This window comes from Syngnathus typhle, linkage group LG6 (assembly GCF_033458585.1).
Source record: "Syngnathus typhle isolate RoL2023-S1 ecotype Sweden linkage group LG6, RoL_Styp_1.0, whole genome shotgun sequence".
NCBI lineage: Eukaryota > Metazoa > Chordata > Actinopteri > Syngnathiformes > Syngnathidae > Syngnathus > Syngnathus typhle.
The window spans coordinates 1,269,170-1,290,749 of NC_083743.1; the positions used below are offsets into that span (position 1 = coordinate 1,269,170).

At 45.3% G+C, this 21,580-nt stretch overlaps 1 protein-coding gene across 1 annotated transcript; it reads left to right on the top strand.

Moving 5' to 3' along the window:
- The first annotated feature begins 981 nt into the window (after window positions 1–981).
- LOC133155779 (transcriptional coactivator YAP1) lies at window positions 982–19,784 on the top strand. The gene is made up of 8 exons (XM_061281329.1): window positions 982–1,182; window positions 2,297–2,532; window positions 9,708–9,826; window positions 11,008–11,121; window positions 15,311–15,468; window positions 16,521–16,654; window positions 17,219–17,331; window positions 17,472–19,784. Exons 1-8 carry the CDS (start codon window positions 982–984, stop codon window positions 17,705–17,707), a joined length of 1,311 nt encoding a protein of 436 aa, XP_061137313.1. The 3' UTR covers window positions 17,708–19,784.
- The last annotated feature ends 1,796 nt before the right edge of the window (window positions 19,785–21,580 follow it).

Here is a 21,580-nt window from a genome sequence, read left to right on the forward strand (position 1 = left end):
GTTTGGTCTTCCCATTCAACATAAAATTTATAACCGTATAAATGTAAAATAAGATTTGTTACTTATTATTTTAAAAAAAAAGTGGCAATTCATTTGCATAAGATGCTAATAAGTATTATGAGCTACAAGCATTTAAGGAAAATGTTAAAGCCGATTATGATCCATGCATCGATTTAATATAAATAAACTTGAATAAATTATTGTCAGCGTTTATGTGAAACCATCGGTATTATATCTCTTTCTAAATAACCAAGACTATCTCAAAATTGAATTTAAATATTCATGCTCACATACGTGTCAATCTAATATTGAAGGCGTTTCCTTAAGGAAAGTTGATGGAGTTGGAGTACCCCCCCCCCCTCCCCTTCCCCTCCCCGAACCGAGCTTGTACCTTTAAAGAACGGCTCCTGTCCCGGTTGGAGACTAGCCCCGCCTCTGGAGAAGCCGTCCCATAAAGTTTCATGTCCTGCCCAAAGTTTAGATTTGACTGGGGCGAAACTTTTTTTTCTCTCTCTCTCTCCCTCCTCCAAAGTGAGCAGCGGAGATTGATCCTGCCAGCAACGAACGGGCTCATTTCGGGCCCAAACTACAACATTTCGGACGTGGTGGGGAGGGGGGACTTGTGTGTGTGCGTCGACATTTTGTTTGGAGTGGAAAAGTTTTTGGATCGGGACGACAGCAAAATACTTCCAGATATGCGCTTTGTTGTCTCCTGGAGAATGCCCGCAAGTAACAATCACAATTCGTCGACTTTGTGTGCACAGTTCGACAGCTAACAACTTTTCGGTTGGGGGGGAAAGTTTAGGATGAATCGGGACAACTTTTTCTGAGCAGCGTCGACATTTTTTTTTCTCTTTTGCACATTTCCTGCTGCGTGGAAAAATCCAAAGAAAACAAGTTCGGGATTTGTTTTTTCCCCCTTTTTTCCTCGGGGGGGGTTGTTTTTTCCTCAACTTTGGCTCGGCAGATTTTTTCTGGACAATGGATCCGAGCCAGCACAACCCTCCGGCCGGACACCAGATCGTCCACGTCCGGGGCGATTCGGAGACTGATTTGGAGGCTCTCTTCAACGCCGTCATGAACCCCAAAAACACCATCGTCCCCCCCTCGGTGCCTATGAGGATGAGGAAGCTGCCCGACTCGTTCTTCAAGCCGCCCGAGCCCAAGTCTCACTCCAGACAAGTAAGAAGTCGCCCCTACCTGCCCCCCACCCCCCCAGGGGGCCTCCGAGGCCCAGCTCGGTGTCGGTTCCGACCCAGACAGCAGGCCCGTCCTGTTAGGGAGGGGGAGCCACTTCCCCTCGACCTATTTTATCCCTTGCCAAATCTACTTAAAACTGTCAACATAACGTGTAGTGTTAGTTGAAAATGTCAGAAAATGACAACCCAATCACTGCAGCTCAATTGTGTTTAATGACTTGGCAGACTGAGTTTTGCTAGTGGAAATGTTGCTTTTTTTTGGTGCTCTTTTTATCTACACAAAATGGATGTTTTGTTGAGTCCAATTTGCAGCCCACAATTCCATTTTGCCCTATTTGTGCCTCTTTTCCTCCCCCACCCTCATCTCATACCCACAACTGTTGCTGCTCCTCTTTGGAAGTTTGTTGGCCAGTGCGCGTGCGTGAGCAATTCCCAACCCCCTTCTCCCCTCCCTGCCTCCCTCCTTCCTCTTGCATCCCTTTCTGCCTGCACCCCCCCCCCTTTCCCCTTCCTTTCCCTTCCTTCAAGGGCCGACTACAAGCTTGCCTCCACACGCAACGCTTCCTAACATAGATACAGTATAAAGTTGTAATTAGAATATAAAGAATGCTTGTGGAAAAAAAAAAAAAAAAACTTACCACTGCTGTTTTGTCGCTTTTAAAAATAGAGATATGCTGCTAGGGGGTCATTTATGTCCCATCAATGTACAATCTGCAACCATTTTTGTGCTAAATCAAAACGTGGTTTCTGGTTGGATCTGCACAATGCTATAATGTTGATGTACACATACAATAAAAAGAACAGGCAACATAAAAGTATCACGTCGGGCCAACTTGGACAGCTACATTGTACGTGAAAGTAGTTTGTCCAGTCACAATTGAGACAAGGCGGCGAGAGTTGTGTGTGCCTCACTACTGTCAATATCTGCAAATCGAAAGTATAGTAGCACTTTGAAAACAGCTGACCTCCACTTAAGCAGTCATTCTTTTGCGTGCCACTAGAGGGTGCGTGCATACCACGCGTGGTACACATTCATACTACATTTTTAAGAATCACCGATGTAAAGTCGTGCTTCTCGTTTTTGTCGCCCCTCACAGGCGAGCACGGACGCGGGCACCGGTGGCACGCTCACTCCGCACCACGTGCGCGCCCACTCCTCGCCCGCCTCCCTGCAGATGGGCGCCGTTTCCGGGGGCTCCCTGTCCGGCATGCCGCCGGCAGGCGCTTCCCCCCAGCACCTGCGACAGTCGTCGTACGAGATCCCGGATGACGTGCCCCTCCCCCCGGGATGGGAGATGGCTAAAACCGCTTCGGGCCAGAGATACTTCCTCAAGTAAGAGCGTCAACTCAATCCAACTTGTAGTGTTATATTTTGTAGGTTTTAATTTGGCATGAAAACGTAACTCCACCATAAACCAAAAAACCCTTTCGTTGGGTTTCCCAAATTTTTTTTTGCCCACGAGCAAACATATCTGGTTTCAAAACGCGTTGTCATCGTCTAGTGCTTAAGGTGTCCTACCTCGGAATGTGCCAAGTGATACGGTTGTATTGACACAACCAAAGTCTTTGAAAAGTTGGGTGCGAAATCAGAGCCGCTGCACGTTATGCCGATTGCAACCTTGCGACGGCTCACAATGGCGACCAGTCCTCCCAAACGCAGTCAATTGCAGGTTATTACATTTAGCTAGCGAACAAGACGAGTCTTTAGCGGGCCCTGTGCGGAGTTCCTCAGGGCTCGCCGGGGAGACAAAAGGGGCCAGTGTGGTGGCCTCGGCAGACACAAGTACGCCAGCGTCATCTGCTAACCTGTCAATCTGGACGCTACTCCCTGTCGCCAATAACGTCAATCTTATAATGTATATTATTTTCTATCTCATTTGATAAGAAAAGTCAGATCAAAATTCATAATATTATGTTCATCAAATGATACACTCAGTATAATATGTTATTTTTATTTATTTTTTTCCTTTTTAGGCTTGGCTTAGTACTCCTTTGTAACTTTTCAAGGCCCATTAAAGGGTGTCAGTTTTAACAGGAGCGACCTAGCGCTTAGCCGTTATTGCATAATCACTCTGGAGCAGCTCATTTTGACGCCAGAGCTCGGCCCATCTCCTGTCTCTGCTGCAACAAATTTAACAACAACAAAAACATCAACCGCACAAATCTGATCCATTCCGATTCACTCTGGATCAACAAAATAGATTTCGCTGCCAGATGTTGAAAGGCTTCACACATCTGGACCACATCTGTAGCATTTCAAAGAAATATGTGTGTGTTTAGGATCAGGGGGTTGGTGTTTTGCAAACTCTCCCAGGATCGCTGCCGTTGTTAAAAACCTGATAATTATTCACTTTGACGGGATGAATTAAGTTGAGCGAAAGCCAGTTTGTGTGTACTTGAAGTTATTTTGTCTCCGACTCTTGGATTCAAAGCTGGGCGCCTTCTTTTCATGTGGAATCGTATGTTGGCTGGCTGCGGAAGAAAGCCCGAAAAACGTAATTAAAAGTAGCGCTAGCAAGAGTCAAACAATAGTGAAAGGATGGAAAATCACGGCACTCGCATTCGATGGAATCATCGATAATAATCGATTCTGGAATGATTCAACCGTTGGAGCCCCTACCAAAAAAAAAAAAAAAAGGCACCTCCTGAAAGACATTTGCAACACCAAAACAAAGTTCAAAGCAGGAAGCAAAACTTTGTATTGGCTTGCAACCCGCTAAAATGTGAAAGAAAATCACGCATCAGAGCACCGACATTCGATCTGGAGCACAGACGGCCTTCGGCTGCCGCTGCTGGAAAAGACACTCCCCTATTTATAAACAGGCCGGCTCTTGACACCCAAGTGTTGAGGCCGAGTGGCGAAGCCCAGAGAGCGAGCGAACGAGGGGCCGGGGGGCCGACGGACAAGCGGCGCGTCGGCTCACGTTTCGCTCAGTTGTCTCCATCGGCCTTGTGAATCCGGGCTGGACCGGGAATTCCCTGGGCAGTTGTTTATGAGCAATCTGTCGGACGGCGGCAGGGTGGGTGATGGGCCTCCCAAGCTCGAGTCAATGGAGCGCCATCGGCCCTCTTTTAACCGAGTTAAATAGCGACCACGTGGAGATTAGCAGAAAATTGCAGGGAGTTTTTTTTTTAATTTAAACTTGCTTCTTAAAAGCAACATATTTTATAAAGTTTGCCCAAATAAATACAACAGCAATAATTAGTAGCGAGGGCTTCAGGAGCAATTATGATGTCGCTTGAGTTGCCCAATTGTTCCATGAGAAAGAAAACCACCTCCAATTTAAAGAGAGCTCCAACGTCAACAAAGTCTGTTGACCTTTCCTCCTCTTTCTTCCAGCACTTAGCTGTGGCTTTTGATTTATGACAGCGGGGAGGTTGGGTCACCTTGCTTGGTGCTGGCTGACTGGGGGGCGGTGGTGGGGGAGGGTCATAAACTAATGAAGGTTTCTAATTTAGACGCACCGGCCAACTCGGAGGGGTAATCACTGTTTCCGGACGCTTATTAAATGCAGCTTTTAGTCCGTGGGAAGTCGGCCCTAAGCTGGGGTGAGCTTCTTTGTAGGGCGAGGGAGGGGGGTGGGGGAGTGTTGGTTGTTATTATCCGGCCCGGCCTCAGGGGCAGGTAGAGCCATTCGCTGAAGGCCGATTGTCTCTTCCCAATTGGATTTTAAACACTTTAGAAAGGGCGACCTTTCCCACATCCGCTTGTTTTTTTTTCTTTTTATAAGCATCACGAATGAATTTCATTTTTCAAGTCACAGACCCTGAAATAAATATCTCCATCGCCATCTTATTCTGTCAATTGTGGAATTTTACTGAGGCTTGTACGTGTATCAAAAGTAGCCCAGTGCGTCCTGAGCTTGTAATTTGATTTCACTCCAGGCTCTTCTGCGCAAATGACGTTGGGGAAGGCGGCATCGTGAGCCTGTGTGAAGAGCTCATTTGGACTAACTTTGTGTTTGACAAACTTTTGCTTTATTGACCACACACACAGACAAGACCCTTCCTGTTCCACGGCGGGGGCTGTCAGCTCAGTACACAAATGAGACTGTGAGAAAGTCGAGACCCGTGTTTACCAAAGTCTTGATGTAACACCTCTGTCCCAGACATCAATGCTTCCACTGTCAGCTGAGGGCATCTCGGACTTGGGAAGTGGGTCTCATCAGGTGGCGTCGGGGGTTAAACTTACCCAAAGATCGGGTTGTTCAAATCCCCAGAAAAGATTGTTGCTGTTCAAATGACCTCCAACACAGAAACAACTGCGATAAAGTCAATAAGTTGTTGTCCTTACAAATTCAAATTTATGGCTAAAAGTTTAACTAAAATACATTTCAAAACAGAGCTTAGCTGGACCAATCCAAAGTTAAAGCTCAAAATTAAACTTGGATTGATTAAATTGTAATTGGCTTGATGAATCGAAGCTAACGGCTAAAACTGAAGCTAACGTCGCTATTGAATTAGATGACTGAATCTTTGAGGTTCTTGAATGGCGGCCGCATTAAACAAAATTGTTTATTACGTGCGATCGACTAACACCTTCAGTAACCCATTAAACAACTGACAACTGACAAATACACATTTCTGTTTTGGAGGTGAACAAAAGCAGCAGTGGCGCTAAAGCTACACACTCACAGTCTTTAGCTGCATCTTGTCGAAACAAACGCCTCTTCAAAGGGAAACTTAAAGCCACAATGGGGTCACGGAGGTTGCCCCAATAATCTCTCTTGATGATGTCCTGCTGATAGAGAGGCAACCAGGCATCCCCCGGCCTGACCAGAGCCGAGGTGGTCATCCTCATTTTAGGGGCCTGATTACATCGGCCCCCCCTCTGTGCCCTCTTTAGTCCCTGGCTTCGACCACCTTCTGAGCGTGTACCCCTAGTCTGGGGGCACCTCGGGACCACCATTTCTAAAATCTGACAACTCCTCTCTATGGGGGCCTTTTTCATTAGAGACACTCACCAAGTGGAACGCATTCAACTTTCAGTTCTGGTCTAACTTTGTAACAATGGAGTGTTAGCACTTAGGGATGCGAGGTTTTATGGTTATTTTCCATAAAAACATGGAAACAACTCAATGACCTTGCTATTGTTTTGTACGCTGATGATTCTGAAGCTCTGAACAAAAACGCCCCCCCCCCCCCTTTCACAGCAGGATATTATAAATAACACCCGCGCAATAAACGCCACATTGATTAGTGGCCCGTCCGTCAAGGACACGTCGATGGTCCGGGTGAATCCAGAGTCGTCAGCTGAGCCACATGAGACCGCAATGACGGTTCAAATGAGTATCTTAACCACCAATCCGTTTTCATATACTGGAGCTGGTTGTGAATGTAGTGTAAAGACAAATGAATAGAACAGAGGTGCCCATGGGTTCAGAATCGTGACTTCACTTCATTCTTAACAACAAGCGGGCCTTTGAGTGGACGGAAATAGCACAAGGCTGCCGTCTCATCCGCCGCCTAAGTAAAGTCCGCTTACACACGATTAGTGTTGCATTTGTAGTATTTCCACAGCAGAATACCTCAAGCTAGCCACAGAGCTTTGGGTTTGAAAAACACACTGGTTTAACGTTTTTGATCTGTTTGTATGACCAAATTCCGATGAAACTTATCAAGTTAAAACCAAAACAAAAGTAGCTAGTCAAATGTAGCTTGGTTTGATAAAGTCACACTAAAAGTCAGGTTCATAGCTAGCTTAACTTGTCAAATTAAAGCTAGGTGCTAAAAGACAAGCGCATCACCAACAATTCCTCGCGCCAACTGGTGGGCCGCCCCACCCCAACAGTTGTCGCTGCATTTTTTTGTTTCATGTTTCGCCCGCAGGAAGTGGTGTCCGTCCCGGGCCATATCGGGTTGGCTAAATGGATTATCTTTTAGTTTTACAGCTCGGTAATTAATCACAGACGGCTTGTAACTCATTGACCCGCTCGCCAAGTTAGTAAATGTTTCAACGACGGAGTCGCGGTGAGGCGGAAGTGATTTGATTTTCTCACTTCTTTTGATCATCAACTGTTTTTTTGTCCAACAACTATCTTGATAGAAAAGTCAATTGGATGGCAAGAAAAGCACTTCTAATAGCCATGTCCTAACTTTACCTTGTATTTATGAAACACGATAAAACAAATTCAGTGTGTTGTCTGTAAACTTATGTTAAGCAATTGAGCCTATCTGAATATAGTGTGAAAGTTGACAAAGCAAATAGTCATTAGGGTGATAGAGAAATAGCAATAGTGATCACATGTAACACTTTAAAAAAACGCGTGAGATTATTATTTAATTACAATTTTGACTTTTGATGTGGGCCAACAATAAACATGCAGGGGGCCCATGTTCGGCCCGCGGACCGGATTTTAGATCCGAAAGCTTTACAGGGAGGCAAAGAATGGATAAACCTAAATATTTGTAGTTCCGCATGCTGCTGTACTTGGATCGCATCAATACCTCCCTTCCTTATCCAACTGCTTCTCTCCCATTATAATAAATGTCATAGTTTCCATAATGGAAAGCAGAGGTCAAGGCGAGGGGACCACAGCCATTCGCTTTCCGAGGGGGGGAAGGCTTCCGTGGATGTTTTTTCCCTCTCTTTCAGTCCTTTTCTCTATTGGACAGTTGTATCTGGCCGCTCCCTGTGACCCCTCTTTCTCAAGGGGGCCCCTTCGGTCTGAGCAGTTCCAGCTACTTTGCTTGCTTTGCTATGGGTGTGTGTGTGTGCGTTTGTGTGTGAGGGCCACGAGGGGGGCAGGGGGTCCGGGGTCGGGGATTTGGCAGCTCCTTTGATCAGTAAAGCATAAACAAGAGGGGGGCTTCAAAATGGGTTGCATTGTGCAGTGGAGGGTGGTTGGGGTGTGGGCTGTGGGGCTCCAGGAGGAGTGCTGAGTCAGACCCCCGCCCCCCCACAAAAAAAAAACCAAGGGCCTGACCGGCAGGTTGGGATTATGGCTGAGGCTAAAGAGAAACCTAATAGTTTACTTTATCTGACATTTTTGCTTGGATTTGGCGAGTCGGGAATTAATCTGATAGTGTTACCATTGGATTTAATTTGTCAAATCAAGAACTTTTTTCAGAGAAAGTTTACTTAGCTTCAATTTATTTAGCTGAGATCCATTTCCAGTGCAACTATACTTTTTGCTTGGCTTTTTGTCCGACCTAAAACTGTTTTCATGGTAACTTTTCTTTTCCTGTGAATTATTTGTACATTGGCTTTAACTTTAGCTTTTTGCTTGAGTTCATTAAGATGACTGACTTCAAAATGATTAAACTACAAACTAACTAACCCACCCATGAGTTGCGGCCCCCACGTAAACAAACTGCTGGAATCCGCCGCCTGTTTTGTTTGAGCCGAGGGACGTCAAAAAAAAAAAAAAAAAAGAGAACATGTGAATGCTGCGGGGTTTTAGGTCGTAGCTCAGTCTGCGCTTTTGTCAAGCAGGTGAAAGCTTTGTAAATGTGGCGCCAGATTGTTAAAGCCCCTGACACTCCACAGTGTTTAAGGGGGCTTCCAGGAAAGAAAAAAAAAAAAAAGAAGGACCCCCTGCGTTGAGCCCTGGGACTGACCCTCCCTCAATAGAGAGGGTCCCGCTCAGGAGAGGAGGGCTTCCTGTATTAGCTTTCCATCTTAATCAAGCAACAAGTACCAACAAAGCACTAATTATCAATGCCTTCACAGAATGCGACACAATACCCCAACCCCGACACCCACCGCAATCCTCCCTAAAGCCCCTCCCGCCCCCCCCTCGCTGCCAGGCAAAGAGGAGCCGTGAAATAGATGCAGAAACATTGTTCCGCCCTTCACTTGTTGTTTTCAAGGCTTTGGGACCGGCGCCTCACCTGAGGCTTGCCTCCGCCAAGGCGTTTTGTTGTGATTTGCTCTGGTCACGTCACTTAATGAGCTCGGTCATTAGTTGTAAAAAGGGTAAACATAACTTTCCAAAATACCAAACTATTCAGCAATTAAGTGCAGATTTTTAAAATTTTCATATCAAATGACTGAAAATTCCTTAAAAATGTGCTTGTTACAAAACTACCAAAAAACTCATGCAAAAAAATAGAAAAAAACATAACCAAATATGTAGGAAAGAATTATTAGAACGAGCCACAAAATATTAGACCAAAACCAGCTTTTAGCTTTGAAACATACCTAGCGGTAACTAGCTGCTAGCAAGCGCTACCACGTAGCAAAACATCACCGGTTGCAATGTGAAAGCGTTTTCTAAATAAAGTTGTGTTGTATCGTATCTGTTGCCCCGGCGAAAGTGCAGAAACTGTCTCTCACCAGACTGTAAGTGTTTTCACACTGCTGATTTCCAGAGAATTAAAGGCCAGCGTGTTTTCCAGGCGTGCGTAAGCTGATTTTGGAAGCTAACTGTATCGCTCCCATTGTTCATTTGAAAGCTCTGCGACTGACTCATCAGTTCCTGCGCATCGGCCGCTTCGCAGTAGGCCGACCTCCGCGTTGAACTTTCCCCAAACTGATTGTCTTTATCTTTCTTTGTCTCCCGGCAGCCACATTGATCAGACCACCACTTGGCAGGACCCCCGCAAGGCCCTTCTCCAGATGAGCCAGCCTCCCCCGCCCAGCTCCCTGCCGGTCCAGCAGCAGAACCTGATGAACCCAGCCAGCGGTGTGTTCCCCCCACTTCCCGACACTTTCTTTTTACTTTATTTTGATGTTGAGAAATAATCGTGTTCAAGATAAAAATATACTTTTTTTTTTTTTGTTAAACGGGTCAACAAAATCTTATTTTTACAGGTGCATTTTTATCTGAAAGGTGAGATTTAAAATTGTGATAAAATCCATATTGCGGAAGATTTTGTAGGTCAGAGTTAAAACCAAAAAGAAAAAAAAATATTGAAAAAATTTGATGTGATGGTAAAAAAATTCAATCATATTTTAAATCGGCATTAAAAAAAAAATGCATGCGAAAGCCACACCCCGATTAAAATGTGCTGTAATTTCTATGAAATTAAATAATCAACCCCTCATTTCATTTCATTTTTCCATTATGCATGAGATTTTGCACACATTTCCTTGCACTCGACTATCGGTACTTCTGTCGAGGCATTTCTGCGCTACACGCTAGTCGCTACTCGTAGCTCGCTGAAGTTGGCGTTGGTGGAATTCGCCTGGGGTGAAGTGAGACCCGGGTAGAACGTGACAGGTCCTGTCTGACATGTTTTTCCGTGCACCGCAACTCCCAGATTACGCAGGAAGCGTCAACTATCATATCGCTGCCTTCTCATGTTGACAGCTGAAAAAAAAAAAAAAGATTTAGAAGCCAATCAGAGGTGACCATTTGTTCCGACGGTACAGTAGTGTTTCCGATTTAGTGCGACAACCATTCAATGGTAATGTCACAATGTGCGTCAGAGTTGCAGCAAGTCAATTAAAAGTCAAACTTGTCTGTCTGTGGTGAAAATGTCGAGTTTGGGTTTCCGGCTTGAAATGCTTAAAAAGTGTCTTTATAATTTTAAAGCAAATATTTGAAAGCTTATTGAGAATGACGTGCAAACATAAAAAAATGACACTTTATAACTTGTAATCATCATCTAATTGCCCGTCATTACGCCGAGTTGCTATAGTCAGCGTAACCGCTGCCAATCAAAGGTGTGGTTTATGTATTTTTGTATTTTATGTATTTATTTATTTATTTTTGGCAACATAATAACCGGTGTTTGGCAACCAGAAGCGGATCTTTGTCAAATACTTACTTGGGTGTTTAATTTCACACCTCGGTTTGTGAGCAGGCCATTTGAAGAATCATCGTGTGTGTTTATGTCATACGTGTTGTCCGCCCTCCCCCAGGTCCACTCCCCGAAGGCTGGGAACAAGCCATTACATCAGAAGGTGAAATTTACTACATCAACCACAAGAACAAAACCACTTCCTGGCTGGACCCGCGGCTCGACCCCCGCTTCGGTGAGTCCCGTCGCAAAGTTGCTCCGACGTTTATCGTAAACGGGGACTCAAAGTTGTTGTCCTAGAAATGCAAACTCCCCCCTGGTGAAGTTCCTTGCAGCTGTAGCGGCCCGATCAGTGCTTCACTTTGATTTTATTTTGGATGTTGCACCTCCCCTTTACCCCCTCTTTGCTCTGAAGCAGCACCTAACCTTTTGTCAACCATTTTAGTGTTGGAACAACAGCTGAGTTGCTCGTTAATCCTAGCAACACACACACACACACACACACACACACCAGCCGCCCTCCCTCCCCCTTGTCCCGACCCAAGCTAAAGTTTGACAGGAAGTTTTCTGCCGGGTTAGGAAATAAGCGACAGGACCAGGTATGTGTGATAAGACTTTAAAAAAAAAAAAAAAGTACCATCACATCATCATGGAGCAGACCAAAGCCTGCGTGTCTGGTCAGCCAATGTGTACAGAGTCCAAAACAGAGTTGTAAAGGGAGCGGAGCAGCTGGGAAGGGGAGACGGCGCCTTTGAACATTGAGAAGTCATGAACACACGCATGCACACATGGCTCGCGGGCGCCTGATAGTGAGTTTCACCGTGTTAACTGTTGCCGTGCCGCCACTGCAGTCGGACCTTGAGGTGGGCGTGACTTTTGCATAAGTCTTCACCTTCAAGTTTCTTGCGAGTGAGCGGCTTGCGTTGGAGCCGAAAGCCGTAAAATGTTGCTTTGTTGGAACTCTACTGCCATGCAGGTGTCCCGTCGTCGGCCAGCCGCTTTGATAATCGAGGCTAATTTGAGCTCTGAGGAGAAAAGCAGCACAGCACCTTTAACGGAGGCCTCTTGCTGGCTGCCTCACACACACATGCACATGAACATCTAACGCCCCCTCCCAACTCTTTTCGTGAGGCCCAGTGCAGGCACGGCCTCGTTGTGCTGTCGCTCCAGACAGACTTGAATCTCTGCCAATCCTTTTTATTCTGCACTCCAACTCTTAATCTGTTCCAGACCTTTTCAGTCAAAGAAGTCCAATATGTGTGTGTTCGGGGGAGGCAAGGGAGAGGAAAAAGGGGGCAGGAGTGGGTTCAGGTTTTAAGGGGGGGGAGACGAAGGAAAAGAACACAGAACATTCAGACGAGATAAGCATGCATCCTTCCTGGAGATGGCGACGGGAAAGAGGAGGAGTTCTATAAAGCAGCTATCTAACTAGCTAGCCCGCTAGCCTCTTGGTTCTAAGGCCGCTTTGTCAAAGGCGGCCTACGTGTCATGTGACTCTCTTCCGCCTCTTCTGAAAGTTGCAATGATGTCATCTGGAATGTGACTTTTCATGAGATTTTGGGGTAAAGAGCTGTAATTTCCGTCAAAGTAGTAGTGACAAGAAAGCCGCGCAAAAATGCTAATTGTGTCAAGCCAGCAAACCAAAAACAACACTGTCACGTACTCCTACTTCAGCATGTGGTGAATTACATCCATGTCTCGACTTATGAGGGACCATATTTTAAATTTCAGTGCCAAGCTGTTTTATTGATTTCTCTTATTTATTGCTTTTTCAGATTCTTCAGATTTTTCGACCTCCTGTGAACGTTTTGCCTTGTTTACGCTAGTCGGCCATATACTTGACAGCATTTGTTGGTTGCACATAACAAAACAAAAATTTTAATCATAGTCTGTTAGCATTTCAAGCCCAACCTCTTGGGGCGTGGGGGCGCTTGTGCGTGTGTGTGTAGCGTAACGCGGCTCCTGGCGCGATGGCCTGATAAGCGCCGGTGTTGCTGGATCGTTGTTGCGGGCGTGCGTGAAGAAGACAAAAGGCAGACGGCATTAACTTGGTCTCTTATCTCTCTTGGCTCGGCAGCTTAGGCCGCCCTCATGTGTTGCTAACACAAACCCTCTGAATCACACACACACCAAGTCGGCGGCCTCCTTGTGTGCGCGCTATCAGGCTGGCCCTGAAATGAACCTGTCCTTCGCTCCTATCTCGTCCTCTCACGCTCGGCTCGTTCACGCCGGCGATTTTTCTCATTGTTGTCGCATATTCGCCACACTTGTTTTGCTTTACTGTTTGGTCTGCGAGGCGGACTTTTGTTTTCTTTGATCACGTCATTTGGACGCTAAATGCGAGCCTCGAAGGACATGTTTGAGGACTGTTTAGTTCGTGTTGACCTCCGTCGAGGCCAAACGAACTGAATTTAGATTGACGCGACAAAAATTAATAATTAATAATTAACGTTGGCGCAGGGAAAAGAATGTCGTGATGGTAGGTCAAGTAAAGGCATTTTCAGGCCTGTTGTGAGGGAGTAAAATCACATGATTTCTCTCATCCAATCAGTGACAAAAAAAAAATAACACAATATACTCGTTGAACTTTTTTATTTGTAATAAAAAATATTTTTTGCAATTTTTGTCATTTTAGATTTGATAAAGTTTCACGATTGTTCATTTATTGTAGTGATCAGTAGTAAAACATATTTTTCCGAAAGCCCAAAAGAAAATTTGGTAGTCTCCATGAAACAAAACCTAGTTGAAGTTTAAATAAAAAAAATAAATAAATACAAAACGGTCACAAATTTTAACGGTGATGCAGAAGTATTTGAATCCGTTAGACTGCTATCGCCGAAAGCAGTTGAACGCCCTCTAATTTCTTCTCCAAAGTGCCGTCGCCTCGCCTTTGGTGACCACATGACAAGGGTATAAATTTTGGACGGTGGCGGGGGAAATATGTAACTGTATCATCTTAGGGGGAGGGTTAACTAGTGCCTGAGTCGACGGAGGGATACGCGCGAGGCTTTCACTGTGTGTGGCGGCGGCGAGAAGAAGTGACGAGAAGTAGCACTCTCTCCCATGACTGCATGTGTGTGGGAGGGAAGAAGAAGAAGAAGAGCAGGCGGCGGCTCAGTCACTGTGTGGGTGGTGAGGGAGAGAGGGAGTGGGAGGCGGATAGATGGATGCGTTCGGGAGTCGGGCGGGGGTGTCATTGCTGCTGGGGCCGCGCAGCTTCCCAGGGAGCGCCCCGGGCTGCGATCCATTCAGCTGCGGGATAGTGTAAACAGACATTGATTGAAGGTGCCGGGGTGGCGGGCGGGACAGCGCGGGGAGGGCGAGCGAGACGAGCCCCCCATCGTCCCCACTGCATAAAAATTGTGCCCCCATCAGGGCTTTGTTGTGGTTGGATGCATAAGCAAACACGTCCTGGCATTTACTCTTGCGCCCCTTGTGGTCAGGCTGATGCAAATACAACTGTGAGCTACTTTGCATGCGAAGATTAGCACTGCTCATGTTTATTAGCCCACCTCCCACAAAAACCCCAGAAAATAACAAAGATGTGGCTGGAATTTGGAAAATCAAAATGGCTGACTTAGAGATCAATTTCTGAGACGTTGCCATGACTCCTATTGTCATCGATACATTCGCCAAACTTGATCCATTGGTGAACGTGCACGCCATGATGAATCACTGCAAGTTGTTAGATTGCGTAACCAAATGTACTGCGGGTTCTGTGGAAGAGCCTGAAAGTGAGATAAAGAGGCAGGAGCCTGCAGGCTGCAGGGCTCCACTCTGATTTGTTTGGACGGAAAGAAAAAGAAAAAAAAAAGGACAATGAAGAGGATAAGTCCTGACTGATGCAACGTGGCTGAGCAACAATGCCCGTCTTAGTCAGCCAGTAGGCGGGGATCAGGTCTTACAGGAATTGGGACTGCGCGTGCTATAAAACTTGTCGGGACTTCCTGTAGCCTACATAACCTGCTGCACTGGCTCGTCTCCAGCCTTTTGGTGAACTTGTAAGTCCTGTTGTGCTGTTTTTTTTTTTCTCGAGACGTCACCAAACACTGAAGTCATTACGCACGCACACAGTTTCCGCTCTGAGATGGAGAGATGTACTTTATGAATCCCATAGTAGGAAATGAAGGACTTTGATTACATGACGTTGATTATCTTAGGGCTATTTTTACAACAGTTCCGGAAGCACGTGCGCAAAAACTGAAGCTTGCATAATAATCAGCCGCTTTTAGGTTTCCAATTTGCTTTGACATGTGAGCAAAAGATGGCCGTCAAACCAAATCGGCTAACGTGAATCAAGTCTAAAAAAAAGCGCTACGCAGACCTTGTCAAGATTTGTACATAGCGCCCGTGTCAATAAACCAACCGTGACGAGCTGCTAAAGTCTTCAACATGCCCTTGTTCTTGTTGTGTTCCCTTCCCAGCCCTGAACCAGCAGAGGATCTCCCAGAGCGCACCAGTGAAGCAAGGCGGCGGCCAGCTGCCCTCCGCCGCCCTCAGCGGCGTCAACCAGCTCAGGCTGCAGAAGATTGAGAAGGAGAGGCTCAGGCTCAAGCAGGAGCTGCTTCGACAAAGACCTCAGGTCAGGACTGGGGATTTTTAGAAACTAATTGAGTCCATCCACTGTGGCTGGGGGAGAAAGAAATAATGATGTCGCAATATTACCATCATAAAGTTTCAAACTACAGAAGAAATTCAGATTTTAAGTGAATTTCCAAAATACATTACTATTCCACTTTTTACTCTGGAAAAGGCACAAACATAAAACAGCCTTTGTTCACGGGGGAAAAAATGGACTTAACAGGCCTTATGTTCTAAATTTAAATGACTTTATTCACGCAGAGATGTCAATCATATCAGCATTTTTGATTATACCAAATCTAATGATAGGGAGGAGTAATGCAAAAATAATAAGACATCATTTCTAAGTTCAGAAATTGGGAACATCATAAACTGCAATGACAATTTGACAGACCGTGACGGTTGCTCAATTTCGAAGACGCACCGAAAAGCAGCAATGTTGTTTTGCTCTTAACAAGCCAAATCTGTTCTAAATTAAAAAGCGTGCCGTGTAAACATCCGCAAAAGCATGCAGATGTTTTTCTTTGCGTCTGTTCGACTCATGTGTGAGTGTGATTGGGCAAACGGCTTTCGTTTTAGAGCGCTCCATCTGAAATAACCTTTGAAAGATGACTCATCTCACTTAGAGGTTCAAACTCTCAAAGCCCGCTTTGATGGGCTTCCATTGTTGGGCCATCGAGTCCCGTGACTCATCTGCGGTAATTTTACCACTTCCTAGTGACGCATCGCCGCCTCCACGCAGGGTGTGCGGCCCGCCGAGTTCAGGAGTTTACTCAAGACAGCATCCCGGCACCGACACTTTTATGATGACCGTCGTGATGATGAATGGGAGCGGCGATGGACTTGATAAACAAGTTCAAAAGTGTCGGGTGTGACCCAATTTGACTAAAATTGAAAACAAATTCATTGAATGAAAACAATAAATATATCTTCCGAAACGTTCAAGGTTGCCGGACCGGCCTCTTAACCACACCCCAGGGATGCTAACGTAGCAGGCTAAGCGGTTGATATAATGTGACACAAAACCAATGTTGCTCTTTTGGGGGTCCGTAGGAGCTTGCTCTGAGGAACCAGCTGCCCACCAGCATGGAGCAAGATGGCGGCGGCACCACCAACCCCGTGTCTTCCCCGATGGCCCAGGACGCCCGGACCATGACCGCCAACAGCTCAGACCCATTCCTCAACAGGTTGGTTCCGAAAGGCTTTCGCTAGCATTTTATAAATCGCCAAATGGTTTTAAATTAGGTCAAGGAATATTCAAAACAAATTTGCCCAAATCTTGTTTTTAAGTTCTTCCAGTAATTTCAGTACGCTTCTTTTTTTAATAGTTTTTTTTATTTTTATTTTATATAAATGTCTTTTACTAGTCAAATCTGTTCAATATATTTTTAACACTGTGAAACTGCCTCGCATTGGTTTGCATTTGCCATGTGTAGCGCCCCCCACTGGTGAGACATGAGCAAAAGTTGATTCTGAAGCAGGCCGGGAGCTCGAGGTCCAATGAGTAGACGACCTAATCTCCCCCCCCTCCCCGCCCACCGACACCACTCCCCAACCCCCAACGCTCACAATGGCCTCATTCATGCCGTCTCGGCTGAACTCTGCCTACATATTTTTCCTCGGCTAATAAGTGCAGCTTGTCAAATGTTGCCCATTCTTTGTCCCTCTTGGTCCGCCCCGCCCCTCACCACCCGATGACATCGGCGTTCAACTTTTAACGACAGCGTGTCGGTTTCCTGTTTGTCCCTCAGCGGGACGTACCACTCCAGGGACGAGAGCACAGACAGTGGCTTGAGCATGAGCAGCTACAGCGTCCCTCGCACTCCCGATGACTTCCTCAACAGCGTGGACGAGATGGACACAGGTGAGCTAATAGTTAGCTTAAGTCAGGGTTCAAAGTACGGTCGATGTTTTGGAGGTAGGGTTTTTAAAGTTGGGTTAAGGTTTTAAAGTAGGGTGAACTGCCATGTCGCACCGCGCTGAAGCCCGCTTTGTGCCTCGCAGGAGACCCGCTTCCGACCTCCATGGGCACGCAACCCAGCCGCTTCCCCGACTACCTGGACGCCATCCCGGGGACGGACGTGGACCTGGGCACCCTGGAGAGCGAGAGTATGGCGGTGGAGGGCGAGGAGCTGATGCCCAGCCTGCAGGAGGCGCTCAGCTCCGACATCCTCAACGACATGGAGTCGGTTTTGGCCGCCACCAAGATCGACAAGGAGAGCTTCCTTACGTGGTTATAGAGGGGAAGCAGGGGGCTCAGGGGGGTCCCCTCTTCATCCTCCTGCGCCTTCACCAACGTGCTTTTGACAAGACATTTCAGCGAGCCCGTTTGGACTTTTCCCGTACTCTGCGGCGGCAGTATTCTTCTCGTCTCTCTCCTTTTTATTTTGTCTGTGTCTTCAAGGCTGGCCCATGAGCAGACAATAACGCAAAAGCTCCCCGAAGCTCCATCTCGGGCCTCTGACCCCGTTTGTCTTTCGACGCCTCGTTGTCCTGCAGTTACTCACCTTCTGTGTTTGTTGCACCTTTTTTCTGCCTGAGGAACCTAACATGATGTATTGGACAACCGATACGGATTTGGAGCCAAGGTATCAAAAAGGGCTCAAAATTAAGACAGGTGAAGGTTTTTGGCGGGTGGGGGGGGAGGCGACCACATCGCTGCTTGGCTGTGCCAGCGTGTCTAAGTTAAATTTTTTTTTTTTTCTTCTTTTTTTTTTTTTTTAGAGATCAAGTGCCTTCAGCTTTTGTTTTAAGACGGCGAGCGACACAAACAACTTTCTTCATTTTCTCGTACTTTCAAATTGATTTTTAAACGCATTCTAACGGGATGTAGGGATTTTTTTTAGCATCTTTATACCGCAGTCTTACTGGCTTTTATCTTTTTAATGTTTAGTATTAGACTTTTTATAGATAACAGGGCGTGTATAATAGATTAGTTTTTTTTTTTTTTTTTTTTACTCTTTTGTTGTCTTTAACTTCACCACATGAAGAAACAACTAGGGATGGGCAAGTACCGATAACCCAGCCTTATTTCAAGGTATCGGGTACTTCCGGAGGCTGCCGATACCAACCACCGATACTTAAGGCAAAGAAGTAGTTGGGCAGTAGTTGGCGTTATACTGCAGCAGTTTGACATGTGTGTCAGGAAAAAATAGGTCTATTCACAATTTTTTGTGACCGTTACGTTAAATCTTATGCATCAAAAGTACTAGAGGTATCGGTAGTCAGTATCGGCGAGTATCCCCTAGAAACGATGATTCGCATGCAACTGTGCGGCCCGTTGTCTCAACACAAATATTACAAGCTTGTGTCTTTTAGCGACCAATCTTTTTGAACATTAACCAAAAATACAAAAAAAAGAGGACAAGCAGATTTGTCGATTAGTGATATGAAACGACAGCTGAGATGTGTCGGAGCAGGTTGAAGAGTCATGTCGACGGTGAGGTTGAGGTGAAAGAACGCTTTGGAGAGTTTTCTTTCTTTCTTTCTTTTTGGCAGGACTAATTGAGAAACAATCCGTTCTGATCTCAGTCAGGACTTGTGGCCGATTCCAAAGATGTTTTGTTTGTTGTTGCTAATTTTGCTGTCATTTTCGCAGTGATTTGTCAGTCTGAACAAAATGTATCATAAGCTAGCGAGAAGAGAAACAAATCGTAGTCAGTTTACCTTGTCTTTTATTTCTTTGTAGTTTTTGCGGCCGCGCCGGTCATTGCCTAACCCTGAGATTTGAAAGGACTTTGTGATTTCCGATGTTTTCCCCCGATGTTTACACCACAGTTTGATGGCTAACCTTCAGTATCCTTTGGTAGCGTTAACTTTGGAACTTGATGGAACAATTTTTCGAGCAAGAAACCGTTTTGTATTTTTGCCTCGTGTATAATTGATTTAACTGATGGGTTCAATCGATGTATTCCAAGACGAACAAATAGTGTTGGTGAGAAGAAACAAAAAAAAAAAAAACTAGTGGTACACTACAAGTGCTTGTATTGCATGGCGACGCTTTTCACTTTGGTTGCGACTCGGCGTTGATTTTATGCTTACTTTAGCACGTGGCCGTCAACAGCAACTTTAGCTCGTCGACGGTCATCGCAGTAGCAGTTGAACTAATCACACCAATTTAAAAAGAACATTTTTGTGTTTAGAGTTTTCTGAATGCACATGAAATGAATTTATATGCAGCGATGATCTGTTTTGTTTTGATAGATACATGCATGTGTTTTAGAACCATAAAATCTGTTACATTATATATAAATATATATCCCTTCATATACGAACATTGAAAATTGGCTTGAAATAAATATATACTTTGTTGTAAAATTTTGTGGGTGTGGCTTTTTATTTAATTTTTTTAATAAATATTTATGAAACTTAAAAGTTTTCACGCAGGTGCACTTAACGAGGGAATCACACAGACACTCCATTAGGTACACCGCCATTTTCAAGTGTACCTAATAAAAGGCCGCTTTATTAGAGAAATATCATGGTCAAAGGTCACAGCATGTCAAGCTCTAGTCTTCAGGGCCGCGTTCCAACATGTTTTCCAAGTGACCCTCGTTAAGCGCACCTGCGTGAAAAGTTTTAGCCTCTTTCACGTTCCGCAGGAGCTAAAAGTTTTCACGCAGGTGCGCTTAACGAGGGAATCACACAGACACTCCATTAGGTACACCGCCATTTTCAAGTGTACCTAATAACAGGCCACTTTATTAGGGAAATATCATTGCTCGTTCATGTCTGTTCTTGGTGTTGGTATTTTGTCAAATATGTTTTTTTGTCACTTTATTGTGCATTTTATGGCTAATGCAACGTATATCCCGAGCAACCTTTAGTCTGAAAAGAATGGTAGATAGATAGATAACTATATTGATCTGTGCGCATTTGACACCAGGCTCCCCATTGCAAAGAATGAACTTCACTGGCTGCATCGACCATTTAATGCATATAATCACAGTATCATAAATTCTGACATGGGGCTACATTATAATTGCATTCAAACTGAAGAAATGTGCCTGTAGTGCTCTTCCCAGACCTATAGGTACAACCATATGCTACACACATTTTTGCCATAGAGACGTAAAATATAAAAACACCATGAAGAAATCAGTGTAGTTGAGATAGGCACACCCAGCAAGCGGCAATCCAAGATGGCTGCCACTGGCTTCACCTTTCATTATGGCAGTGCTTCTCAAATAGTGGGGCGCGCCCCCCCTGGGGAACAGGCTTTTTTTTTGGCAGTACTAGAATAAAGTGTAATTGCGCGTTTACTACAGCAGGGGGCAGTGGCGCTCTCATTGTTACTTCTGTCACGTTTGCGACAGTGCAACATTTTACGACTTACAAGACAAGTTAGGATAGTCACGGTGGGGAGGGGGGGCGCGAATAGTTTTCTTCTTGCTGGGGGGGGGCGTAACAGAAAATAATTGAGAAGCACTGGGTTAAATAAAGGTTAACCTAAAAAAAAAAAAAAAAAAAAAAAAGTGAACCCTGAACTTTGAACCCGCGGTGACCCCGCGGTGACCCCGTGGTGACCCCGTGGTGACCCCTGGGTGACCTTTGAACCCTGAACTTTCAACTCTAGTTAAAAATCGAAAATGTGCACATGACCCCGTGAACTTTGAACCGACCTTTGACCCCTGGGTGAACTTTGAACCGTAAACTTTGACCTTTGACCCCTAGCTAATTACGTTTTTTTTTTTTTTTAAACCGGCATAGCAGAACGATCCATGGTCTTCAGATGCCGCGCTGTCGCCATCTCCTGGTTAGTTAGTGAAATGCTTTTGCTGATGTTTTTTTTTCTCTCAATTAAAACAAATCAATTAGCCAGTTGGTTTTCTTTATTTAATATCTATTATCAGACAAAACCAAATTGTGAATCAGTCACCTAGGCTATAGCAGAACAAACAATCCATGGTCTTCAGATGCCACGCTGTCGCCATCGCCTGGTCAGCTAGTGAAATGCTTTTGCTGTTTTTTTCCCCTCTCAATTAAAACAAATCAATCAGCCAGTTGGTTTTCTATATTTAATATCTGATATCAGACAAAACCAAATTGTGAATCAGTCACCTAGGCTATAGCAGAACAAACAATCCATGGTCTTCAGATGCCACGCTGTCGCC

Bases quoted from the DNA above. Each gene is read 5' to 3' on its own strand.
- LOC133155779 (XM_061281329.1), top strand. From the start codon at position 982: ATGGATCCGAGCCAGCACAACCCTCCGGCCGGACACCAGATCGTCCAC. The intron at 11,122-15,310 runs GTGAGTCCCGTC...TTCCCTTCCCAG, and splicing joins GCGGCTCGACCCCCGCTTCG to CCCTGAACCAGCAGAGGATC. The intron at 16,655-17,218 runs GTTGGTTCCGAA...TTTGTCCCTCAG, and splicing joins TCAGACCCATTCCTCAACAG to CGGGACGTACCACTCCAGGG.